General features: G+C 47.7%; 1 protein-coding gene across 1 annotated transcript in view; it reads right to left on the reverse strand.

Moving 5' to 3' along the window:
* Positions 1-1,426: 1,426 nt before the first annotated feature.
* Positions 1,427-12,452, reverse strand: part of NF1 (neurofibromin 1) — a 75,615-nt gene continuing 64,589 nt past the window's right edge. Inside the window, 7 exon segments of the mRNA XM_039563131.1 lie at positions 1,427-6,071; positions 9,244-9,460; positions 10,091-10,137; positions 10,255-10,397; positions 10,853-10,953; positions 11,440-11,567; positions 12,249-12,371. Of these exon segments, the coding sequence (XP_039419065.1) occupies positions 5,929-6,071; positions 9,244-9,460; positions 10,091-10,137; positions 10,255-10,397; positions 10,853-10,953; positions 11,440-11,567; positions 12,249-12,371 (902 nt within the window). The 3' untranslated portion in view covers positions 1,427-5,928.

Raw genomic sequence — 12,452 nt, forward strand, 5'->3', positions numbered from 1 at the left:
ACAGCTGAAGCCTCTTGGACCTGGCCATTTCATTGCCCCGTGTCCTCACAGCCCAAGGAGGAGGAGGAGGAGGAGGGCTGGATGAGCAGATCCTCAGCGTATGCACCGTGTCTTGCTGCACAGCCAGCTCTCCTGGGCAGACCTCACTCTCCCAGTTCCTAACTAGGGGTGGAAGCAGCAAAACAGATATTTCCAGTTTGTCTGAAGGACAGTATGCTATGAGAAAAAAATATTAAAATACAATTTAATAGTTCAGGGGGGTTTTCTTGTGCATATAGTTACTCCTGGCTATTTATAGCACTGTCATTTAAATATCCCAGAAGATCCCGTCATCAGGATTTTTCACAATTCCTTTGAAGAACAAACCCATACTTGTTTGAACAAGTCACATCATGGTAATTGTTTTTCTACGCTCTCCACCCACACAAGCCTGGGAGTGATTTTCATTTGAGAGCTTCAGCAGAGGAGCAGCCAACTGAGGAGCCGCTGTTGCAAGGCACAAAGGATTCACACCTGAAAATCCTAACTCCAGTAGCGGGGAAGGCATTTCACTGCTCTGAGAGGGACCCAGCACTGCACAGGTGCAGGAGGGCGGCTTTGGCCGTTAGTTCTGTGACACAGGTGACTCATCCATCACCTCAGAGCTGTTTGAGTTCAGGTGTTCTGTCCCCTGTCCTCAGAGGGGGCTGAGGGAGCACGGACACATGAAACGCATTTGGTAATGGCATAAGTGACCAGGCAGAATCCAATCCTATGACAGGACCTAAGGGAACAGGTATCACCCATCTCACCTGGGACAGTGCTGGGGCACCTTCACCAACAGCTCTGAGCCATCCTGGGGTCAGCCATGAACAACTTTCTTTCTTTTCCTCCTTGTGCAGTTTTTAGCTCCAGAACAGAATTCATACCCTAAGATAAGTAAGTTCTGCATTTTTACTTTATTATTTTCCTTTGTAAAATATTTCAGCCGCATCAGCTGGGCAGGGGTTTTGAAGCTCTTTCCTTAGACAGAACTGCCCGCTCCAATGGTGCAATTTTCCCCTAAATACAGTTTTTCCAACTGCATACATAACTGAAATAAAACTTTCCTTTCATTCCCTCCCTGTGGCTACAGTGTATTTGTGATCTCAAGTAGCAAGGAGGCTTGACTGTCCAAAAGAGGAACTTTAGGAATGTTTTTGGCAGCAGTGATTGAGCAGGTGCTGCTCAGGGGCTGGCTCCTGCCTGGCTCCCACTCCAGGTCCAACTCAGAACTAAGGAACATTTCCTCTGAAGTAAAGAAAATGAAATTTAACAGTTCACACACTGCTGCTCTTCCACTCGTGCAGCCCCAGCTGGCACCAGGAGCACGACGGGAATCACCTGTCCAGGTGTCTGCAGGTCTGTCTGTTCATCGTGCAGGAACAATAAGATGTCTCAGAAGAAGTCAATGCAGTCACACTTTAATGTGTCTTTACATCCTTTTACGATTCACAAAGCCAGAATATAAGTACTTATACATTTTTAATGGGAAAGTAATGTATCCCCCTAAAAGAAAAATAGATGTGATTAATCTTTTGTCAGAGAAGTTGCCTGACAGCTGAAACCTCAAGCTTCTAGGCTAAAAAAGCTCAAATAGACAAATTATACTGAATTGTTCTTTAAAGACCAAGCAGCTGTTTTATTACAATATTAAATTTACATTTTAAAAAGAAATATTCTGATTTATTATTCAGTTATGATAATCTTATTGAAGTGACATGAAATTCATGACAATGGGCTTTCTTCTTCCTCAGTCACCGCAGGCAATCTTAGATTTGTGCAGGATCCCACACCCAGAGCAGCACCAGTCTGGGAACACAAACCCCAGACACTGGATTTTAACTGGAATCTTAATTTTCCCCAGAAAAAGTGGGGGGTTGGGTCTGGGACTGGGCCGGATCCCTTGGTTCAGCCCCAAAAAACCCACCCAAACTTGTCCCAACAGAGAGAGGACATCGGCGTACACCACCTTCACCCCGCAGCGCCCGGGAATGACCTTCAAACAACTGGGAGCAGGTTGAATTTACATTTTACTTCAAAAAAAAGGGGGAAGTACATACATGAGGGGAGAATGGGGTGAACAATAATTATCTGAAACCAGGTTTCCACCATTCTGACCCACAGCTCCCACCGGCGCTGGGACGAGCGGGGTCTCCAGGCTCACACGCTCGGTTTTACGGCATGACCAGGACTGGGATCACGGAAACCCTTTGGAAGCCGAGGCCGGATGGAAGCAGTGAGATCATACACGGGGTGAGTGTGTCGTACACAGCTTCTGGTTTAAATGATGTAACGCACCAGGAGGGAGGAGGAGTAGTTAACAGTTACTAACACTAGAATAATCAAATTTGTATGTTATACATATACAGCAACTAACTGCTTTACAAAAAAAGCAAAATAATACAATATATTGTCACATGTATTTACAGTGTAGTAAATATACTTTTCTGTCAAATTTTACACAAAAACTATTTACAGGTGAATATACTGCATAAAAAAAAAGGTGGGACCAACACTCTGAGTGACTGTCTGTGGTTTGTTGCATAACAATAGGACGTGCTTTGTGACATCAGAAAAAATTAACCTTAGAATGAAACAGAAGAAGCCCTAAAACCTACAACCAGAGCCAGCCCCGGCACGCGCCGGGGGCTCAGCCCACGAGACTCAGTGAAACGTTCCCTGTCCTGGGAAACCTCATGCACAGTAAAGCAGAAACATCGGCATCATTACAGGTAGGTTATGCACTATTCAAATACTACTGCGTTATCTTTAAGTCAGGGAAAATACAAACACAAACAGAATGTTAATTGTCTTTACAGTACTGAGCTGTGGTCAGTGCGGGCCGGGAACGGGCTCTGAGCCAGGGGGGGTCACACATGCTCCCCAGGAGGGCATTACATGGTCCACGTGTTCCAACTGGATTTTTCTGAATCTTAAGTTTTCATGTCAGAGCACAGGGACTCTGGGGCTGCAGCTCCAGCCCTGCAGCAGAGCCTGGAGCAGCAGCCACTGCCAGCAGCCTGCGGGCTGTCTGGAGTGCAGCGGCATTGGGGACCCTGGGATGGGGCTCCTGCGTGTCAGGTCAGGGCTCACACCCACACTGTCACCAGCAACAACCTGCTGGTCACCAGAGAACAGAGCAGCAGGTGGAGAAAGGATGGAGCAGCCTGGGATGGGAGCAGCGCTCCCAGGGATGGAATGGGCAGGGTGGAGAGTGCTCAAACAGGGAAAGAACAAAGGAAGGAGGACGTGAGAAAGAAAAAGAGGCAAATCCCAGCAGCGGCTGCTGGAGGGAGCGGGAGAGTGATGCAGTGACAGTAAGGCACTCAACAACTAATTACTGATGGGAGTTTAATCATTACACAAAGGCCATGGTTCCCTAGGAGCCAAGCACGAGCTTCCCAAGCACCAGTACTAGAAGACAATGTCCCTGTCTCTTGGGGCACACACAATCCCAAATTAAACCTTGGCCATCAGCAGTCCTTACACCCCAATTCCACCCCCATTACCTGGCACAGGTGTCTGACACCCCTGCTCTGCCAGGGCCCAGGCCCTCTCAATGAATCTCTCATACAGGGAAAACTCCAACCGACTCCCTCTTTCCAGGAAAAGAGGAAATTCAGTTTTGTTCACTGACTTTATGAAGAGACGAGTTTTTCAGCTGGGACTGAGAGCCTGGAGTAGTTCTCACAGGGAAGGTGACTTTCCTCCCTGTCCCCTCTGCTCTCACATCTCTGTGCTGCAGAGAACACATCAGTTCTGATGGAGGGACACTTCTGACATGGGCAATGCACAACACTGAAGGGCTCGCTCTCTGCCCAAACAAAATCAGTTGGGCAGTTCCTGTTTGCAGACCTGTTCATACGACAAACAACTGAAAACAGCACACCACCTTTATAAGAGATTCTTGTTTTCCTCCCACCTCCAAATCCTCAGGCTTCTACAATTCCTTGTCCTCAGCAAAACGGGAAGGGCTGGAACCAGCTCGACTGGGCACAACCCAGTGCAAAAACCCCAGTGACACCAGGGGTGGCTCCTCACAATCTGAGTTGTGGGATGACAATGGTTTCTAACCTGGGGACCCCAAAGCCAAGGCTTGAGCCCCTGCTCTGTCCCTGAGCCCAGCTCAGCCTCACGGCCCTGCTCGGACCCCACTCTGTGTCACCAGTGACCATGTTCCTGCCCTGGCGCCTGCACCACCCGAGTGAGGGGATTTGGTTAATTGCACCAGTTCATCTTTCTAACCTGTTTATTCCATGACTGCTAATTCTAAGTTTTCCTCTTGTTTTGGCAAACTATTTGCATATGAAGTTTGTGTTCATAGTTTTTCCAGGACTGTAAACAAATTAAAGAAATTGTTATTTTATGAATCAATACAATAAAGGTATTTTTATTTACATAAATGTTACATTGTTACTGTGTGGATACATGGGAATTATGTGCTATAGCAATAAAATCGGAACCCTTAATTGTACCATTCTCTAATAATTTAGCTGTGAAGTTCGATTTACTGAAAGCCACTAACGATTGCACTGGAGGACTAGCTTTTACCTAATGGATATACTTTTTTTTTCCTTTAAAGCCACTGAAGGATTGTTAATTCCTACCACAGCAGAGGGATCTGAAACTGGGAAGCGGATCTGGTTCTGAGCAGGAGCTGTGTGAGCCCCCAGGGACGCAGCCCCTGCCTGAACTCAGCCCAAACTCAGCCAACCCTGCACGTGCCCGCGGGGCAGCGGCACCCACAGCGGGACCAGCAGCAGCCCCCGTGCCAGCACTGGGCCCCACAGCAGCACCAGCACCGCCCCCTCCCCTGCCAGCACAGCGGCGGTGCGCGTCCCCAGGCGCCGGTGCCGACTGCCACCCGCAGCCCTGACAGTGACAGCACCTCAGGCTTGTGTGACCCCCGCAGGACCCCGAACCCGCCCCGGGAGGTGACTCTGCCAGACGTCCCTGGGACTGGACACAGTGTCAGTTAATTTAAATTCATGTACCTTGAGCAGACGTGGCTGTTTCTGTCCCTGCTCGGGCAGCACAGGGGCAGCTTTGCCACATACTATCCCCCAGAGCTGGGATGAATCTACTCCATTTCCCCTCCATTCCCTACTGGATATTCTGCCAGGAGCTCTGGAAGGTGTGCATTGTTGGGAAGGGCAGAACTAAAGCAGGTGCTACAATGACAGCCCAAGGGTCAGTTCCCAGGGATTTTCCCCTGTACAACCTCCTCAGGGCAGATAAAGTACAGCAAAACAAAAAAAAAAAAGCTTGGGGAAAAAAGCCAGTTTGTCCAGTCTGGTCCATGTACAGTCCAAGCGTGTGAAGCCTGGTCTGGGGAATGAGGGACTCCTGCAGCCTCCTTTTCCTCTCCCCTTTATTGCTAATTACCTGAAATTTAACCTAATCACCACTTCTGTTAAGCGCCTTGTGCTGCAGCTATCATGAACTTCTCAGTGTGGTAAAAAAAAGTACACAGCTAAAATCTTACAGGTTTGGATTAAAACCAGGATTAGAGAAACTTCCCCGGCTCAGGAAGCCACTACCTTGAGGTGTGCAAACAGGGTTAAGGATCAACACTTCCCTTAGCAGGAACACCCGAGGCCAGAACAGACACACGGCGGGGCTGGGAAATGGCTTTGGATTCAGACAAGACGCGGCTTTGCAGCGCTACAGAACTCCAACCTCCCCCGGGGCACACGCGTGGTTCTGGAACACCGGCTGAAACCGAACACGGGGGGATGAAGGCGTTAACTCAGGCAGTGGGTCAGGAGTTGATCATCTGGCAACGCGGCTGGCGGGATGGGAACTGTACAGATCAAGTGCAGCATCACACCCGGTGGAGGGCCCTTTGCGAGGGGCCGCGCGTGTCAGTCAGGTCCAAAAATAAAAAATAAAATTAAAAAGCGACAATCACACGATCTTTTTGATGCTGTGACGCTTGAAGCTGCCGGCGCTTCGCTGCTTCTGCACTTGGCTGGCGGAGCCGTGGCGCATCCTCCCGCTGTTGGCGTGGCCGGCGGTGGGCGAGAGCTCCACGTTCTCCTTGTCGATCCCTGCGGAGACACAGGGGCTGCGCTGAGTCCCGCTGCCGGCAGCCCCCAGCCGCCCCAGCCGCGGGAATGCCGGAGGGGCGGGTCCCAGAGGGGGGCCGGACCCCGCCGAGCTCCGCCCGCCCGGCACCGCCGGGACGTGTTTGAAAAGAATCAAATACGATTTGTGACAGGTAAGGGCTGCTGAGCCGCTCGCTCCTGCCCTCGAGCCTGTGGAGCCAGCAGAGAGCAAAGGGAGAGTAAAACCAAGGAAACTTGGTGTCCTGCTGAAAACGAAAGTCTGCTTAAGTGAGGGAAGGAGGAAAACGCAAAACAAACCATTAAATTCACTCTTAATGAGTAAAGAAAGAGTTTCCTTAGGAGGGTCTTGACAGGAAACAGGCACAGAGGAGGTGAGGCTGGGACAAGGTCCTGCAGAGCAAAACTCTGTTATGCTTTGCTAAAAGTCTCCTATCAAACAAACCTCAAAACTGAAGTGCTTTAGTGAAGACCCCACTGGCATTAGAGCCCTCAGCAATGGCTTCGGGCACTGTCACTGCACACCCAAAGCCCCGAGCTGAGCTTAGTGCACACGTGCTCCCGATCCATTGTTGCTCTCTACACTGGAACTGCTGAGAGTTAACCCCCTGCAGCAGCCTCTCTGTGTAGCTGCCACACTGTGTCTGTCTGGTGAGGATGCAAGTACAATCAGCAGCAAAAGTTGGGATGTCTGACAGCAAATACAAAGGTTAGAACAAAGTTCTGTTCCTGTAAGTGACATATCCACAATTATGTGCAAGAAATTGATTGGCGTTGGCATTAGTGAGAACAAAGAACACCCTGCAGAGGCTGCACCATCCTCTCCTTGTGTGGGTGGCAGCACAAAACCCCCAAACTACGCTGAGGACAGGGACAACCCATGGGCATGAGCAAAAAACCCTCTTCTGCAGCTTTCTCTTACTTCTCCACACAAGGCAGCAATGCAGAAGTGTGCAGCTCCTGATTTACTGCACCTCTGTCTGCTGCAGTTTAGTCCAAAGAACTCATGTCTGTTTGCCTGTGTGCCCCTGCAGCCAGAGCTGAGTCCTGGTGAATCTAGAGCTCACACCAAACAGTTCATTTTAGCTTCACACGTGCAGCAGAGTGATTTCCAGTATTAAGCATCCACTTGTCTGTTACCAGATTTATTCTCAAGGCTGTGGGTGACTTTGTCTGCTCTACCACCAGGTATTACTGGCATCCCCCAAGAAATGCACCAGCTTAGCACTTGCTGAAGCCATTCCCGTGTCAGAAACTGCTCCTCATGCCACAGCCCGGCCCTAACGCAGCTCAAGCAGCATTTCGTGCAAATATGATGAAAGAAGAAAGTACCTGGATGAGGCAGCTGCATGAAAACTGCAGACTTAGAGCAAGGCAGAGAAGCTTCACAGACACAGAATGAAAGAAATAAATGTAAGTGAATAATGTCCATGAGACAGGGACGGGGAGGGAAAGAAACAGAGATGGTGACAGACAAAACATTTATAAACAATGATCCTGCCTAGTTGTTTCCAGATGCAAGAAATGAAATTTTCATGTATCTGCAACTTAGTATTTGTAGCCATAATAAAAAAAATGCAGTTGGCTGAAAATGTTTCTTTTAACTCAGTGCTGCTGAACACGTGGCCTTCACACTGGTGTTTGAAATTTAATTTCCAAGCAAACAGTGCTCAGAGTGCCAGTGCGTTGTTTCAGACTCACTATTAACCTGAACCAGTTCCCTAGTTCCCAACTCTGTTTGCGGAGACTCTTAACCAGCCTTTGACAAAAGCCATCTGTTTGCACAGCACTTGGAAGGAATGTCTGACGAGCTGGATTAATTCCTTCCTCTCAGCTTGTAAAGAAGAGGGAATGGAAAGTGGGGCAGAAGGAAGGAGGACATTTACAGAGCAAAATGCTTCTTTCCCTTGCAGAGAGCTCAATCCTGCACCATCACCTCATCCTTGGAAACGAACTGCTGGAGCTGCAACCCATGCGGTGTTCCAAATGGAAAGGTGCTGCCCAAATGTCCTTCTACACTGACAGCAAGGTCTGCTCCCAAAGAAACCCCTGTCCCCAAATCATTCCAACAGCCCTGCCTTACCCCTGCTGCTCCTCTGCACCCTGAACAAACCATCCCAGTGCTTGTGAGCCAGGGCAGATTCCTGCACAGAGCCAAGCCCAGCCAGCAACACCTCTGTAAAGGCTATCCCTCAGTACAAGGGGGTTTTGGCCTTCCATCAAGGTTAGAAATGAGGCAGAAATAAAAGGTTGGTTGATGTGAGTGTTCAGAACTGCAGAAGTTAAATCATCACTGAAGAAATATCCCACAGTATAATATTTATTTAAAAAGTAAAGTATTTCCTCAATATATGAGCCACCCCTCCCAAGCCACTTCATGAGTCTTCATGTAGGTTTCTTTGATATAAATTCTATTTTCTTCCTATATTTAATTTCTCTGGCTTGTGCTGCTGTACTGAATAACTCTTTACTCATTTTCACCCTGCAAATCTTTGCTGTTTAATTTCACCTCCGCATTCCCCTGCAATTCCCTTCTCCCATGCCAGAAGCTGGGTATTTTTATCCATTTACTGCCTCTGATGACTGTACTTTTTCTGCACAGCCTTACTTCACCATCAGCATATTTCTGGCAATACAACAGTCTAAAGGACCCACATGAACTCTTTTTTCCTGGAAGGCACAGCCCGACCCCAGCGCAATGCCCGTGTGAGCACTGGCCTTGGATCACACAGGCAACTGGAGCAGTGTCAGCCCACACCAGTCTGCTGGGCACTGAGGGATTATTCTTCTCAACATGTGCTACACCTTGCAGTGCCCAGATCAGCCTTTTCTCCTAGCAAATTACCTTGATTGTATGTTTATATTTATTAGTTTTTCAAGCTCTCACTGCTGCACATGTTCCACATGAAGGTGCTGCTGTTCTGATGCCCTTAATGTTCTTCCCTTCACATGGAGCGACCCAGGAGACAGCTTTTGTGATGGATAAAATCCAGGATCTGAACCAACAGGGTAATAGCTCAGGAACAGTTTAATATTCATTTGACTCCATAATGCACCAATGTTTGATGCATAAACACATCCAAAGAGCCAACGAGCCTCCTAAACCAGGAAATTCCCACATTTCCCCCACCCAGGTGGTACCAGAACAGGCACTGACCTGGAGAGTGCTGGGAAGTGGCAAGTGAGGTCATGGAGTTGGAGAGGTTGAGGTTTGCAGTGATGCTGAGCTGGCTCTGCACCGCCGGAGGATATGGAGATGTGGGGGTCAGGAGAGATTCTTCACTGGTTTCCTCATCAATTCCAGGCAAATACGTGTCAATCAAGGCATCAAGGAACTTCACTATGAGCTCAGCATAGTCTGGGATTTGGGTTTGCTGTGGGAGATGGGGGGAAAATAGATTGTTTTTCCCTTTGTACTTTCCTGTCAGTTTGAGCTTTGCTCCAGAGCTCACCCTCAAGTCCCACTGCTTCACCTGCAAATTTTTAAGAGCATTTGATGTATCTGTAATTACAAACTGACTTGAGTGATCTTGTCCAGACCAATCTAAATGTACACACTGCAGACCAGGCGTCAGTGTGACCCCAGTGCGTGGGAGCCCAGGGGCAGCAAGAGGGGCTGCAGAGCCCCTGCCCCAGCCCCACACCTGGGCCACTTCCCTTGGGATGGCCGGACACATGGGCAGTGCTCCACTGCCTCTGCTCCAACACAAAATTTAGCCTCGTGGAATCATCACTTATCAAATTAACCCCCTACCCTGTAAGATACACGTAATAAAGTGACCCTGGGAGCAGGAAAGTTGCACTTACACACCTGGCTGCTTTTACCCTGCTCTGGTAACTTATCTATCCCAGCACCTGCTGCAGGCCCAGGGCTGAGTTTAGTCCTAGAGGTGCCCCTGACATTCTCTGTTCATTCATAAGTGAGTGGTGCTCCTTATGAGCATCTTTCCTGCAGAACCAATGTGCCCCAGAAAGGCCAGTCCAGACCCCCACAGAGCTCTTACCTTGGAGAAGGGGCCAGCAAACCTCCACAGCCCATTGAATCCAAAACCTGCAACAACAAATGGAATACCACCATAAAAGCCCAGCTCTCACCTGACAGAGCCGCCAGAGAGTGCTCCCAGTACAGCACTACTTAAAAAAAAAAAAAAAAAGATAAAATATTTACTCTGTAGATAGGACGTTTGGTATTGGGGTGGAGACTCCTCATGGTACACAACACTCTGCACAATCCCATGAATTGGATTCAACAAGTTTGGATCCTGGCACAGCGATAAAAGGGTATTGATCTTGGAATCCAATAAATTATGCCTGAGGAAAGGAGAAATGGCTTAGTTTTTGGTCATTAAATAAAATAAACCTGCAGTTCCCAAGTGACTTTAGCAAACAGCAGTTCAGGTGGGATTTTCATCTCCCCAGTGATTTCAGAACACAATTCCTAACTCTGTTCCATGACGACTCTGATGATGTGCTCAGGTCAGTTGTGAATGCCTGTTCACCTTGACTTCTGACAGCTGGGTTTCCTTTACACACATTCATTCCAGCAAAACTACAACAGGTGTCTAAAGAAACACCCAAAGAGCCCCTGCACTAGGTTTTAAATCAGCTTTGAAACACTCGGGACAAATTAAAATCAACCAGCATGGACAGACTGCAGCTTGTAACCTCCACACAAGCAAGTGCCTTGTAGATGCTTGTCCTGGACCAGAGACCTCTAAAGAAGAGCCAGGTACAGAGTTAATGTAACCAGAACTTCAGGTACTCACACAACAGGAAAGACCTTTGGGAAGACAACACTGGCTTCTGCTAAATACTCGTAGAGGATGCGCTGGTCGAACTCGTCCGTGGTGTATTTCACCAGCGTGGCCTGGCAGGGAAGGAGCCATTAGTTCACCTGGGTGGTTGCAGCCTTTGCTTAAAGGTTTTAAGCTTTAAAGGGTTTAAGATTTCTGACTAGCAGAAAGCAGCATTACAAAAGATTGATTTATGTCTCTATTGAGAAACAACAGAACCAATTGGCAACAACTAGTATTTTGGCAATAAATGTATCTGGACAGTTTTTTACACAACTGAGTCTTTCTGAATCGTACCTGGAGTGGGAACTGCAGTGGTACAGCTGAAGAAAGTGCTATCAGACTGCACCTCTATTACTAGTTAATGACTTTTAAACTGAATTATGCTGGGATTCCAATAATGCTCATTTCTTTTAAACTATAATATATCAATAACCTTTTATTATACAAAATAGCGTGTCATAAAACTCAGGCAGGAAACACTCCAAGGAACGTGTTTGTTTTGCTGGGAGACAAAAGGACATCAGAAGATAGCAAACAACACACAGAAGAAAGCTTACAAGAACTGTAAGCAGCAGTGCTTGAATTTTTGGGTCAGTCAGAACTTCTTCATCCAGGAGGACGTTTGACTCGGAAACGGAAACTTTCCGGAGGTGTGGGTGTTGCTGTGGTGATATTCTCTGGGTTTCTGCCAGATAAAAAAGAGCAACTCATCCAGAGCAAAATAAACCCAAAGCAAGACAGAATCAGGTTCTGCACAACAGAGTCAGTCATGTGCAAACCTCGGCACTCACCAGCCTTGTCACAAAGGTCAAAGCAACGACTGCGCTGTAATGCAGCAGCACTGGACCACTACATGGGATGTGTTATCGGATGGCAAACAAAAACCCCAATTTCCTCTTCAGTGAAATACAGGCCCAGGGGTGTAAGTACCAAATTCGGGGTCAGGCAGATACAAGAGAAGAACCCTGGTCTTGCATTGCAATTGGGGGTGGGGGCACAGGAAGCAGATGGGGGAGAAGATGAAGAGAGGCATTCCAGGCATCAGCTCGCATTCCATCTCCTGCAGGAATTTGCAGCTGGGGCTTATTAACTTATAGAAAGCCAAATGCTATTTATTTCACTGCACTCCTGTATGCAGTCCTTTAGAGCTGCCCCTGATTCTGCACCTGTAAACTGAGCAGCTCCAATGCAGCTGCCAGAGATATGAAGGCTGCACCCTGCAAAAGCCATTGCTAAGAAAGGTGCTTCTCCCTCACCATGGAGTAACCTTGGTAAATGAACACTGAATTTAGAAATAGTCCTTTGTATAGATATACAAAGCGTTTATAATTAGTATTATTCTTAAAATGTTAGTCCTGTGTCTCACCCATTTCATAATCATTTTCGGCTACTCTCCTCATTTTGGGAGGCGTTGTGATTCCAGATTCCATGTCTTGCCTTTTAGGAGCCTTTGTGTCCGATATCAAATGGTCAAAACTTTTCCTTGTACCTAAAAACAATTTATCAGGCAATTAAAAACATTAAACCTAAATCCATATTCTAACTTCTTCTGATTTTCTGGCCAAGCTAC

Source organism: Corvus cornix, chromosome 19, assembly GCF_000738735.6.
Source record: "Corvus cornix cornix isolate S_Up_H32 chromosome 19, ASM73873v5, whole genome shotgun sequence".
Classification (NCBI taxonomy): Eukaryota; Metazoa; Chordata; class Aves; order Passeriformes; family Corvidae; genus Corvus; species Corvus cornix.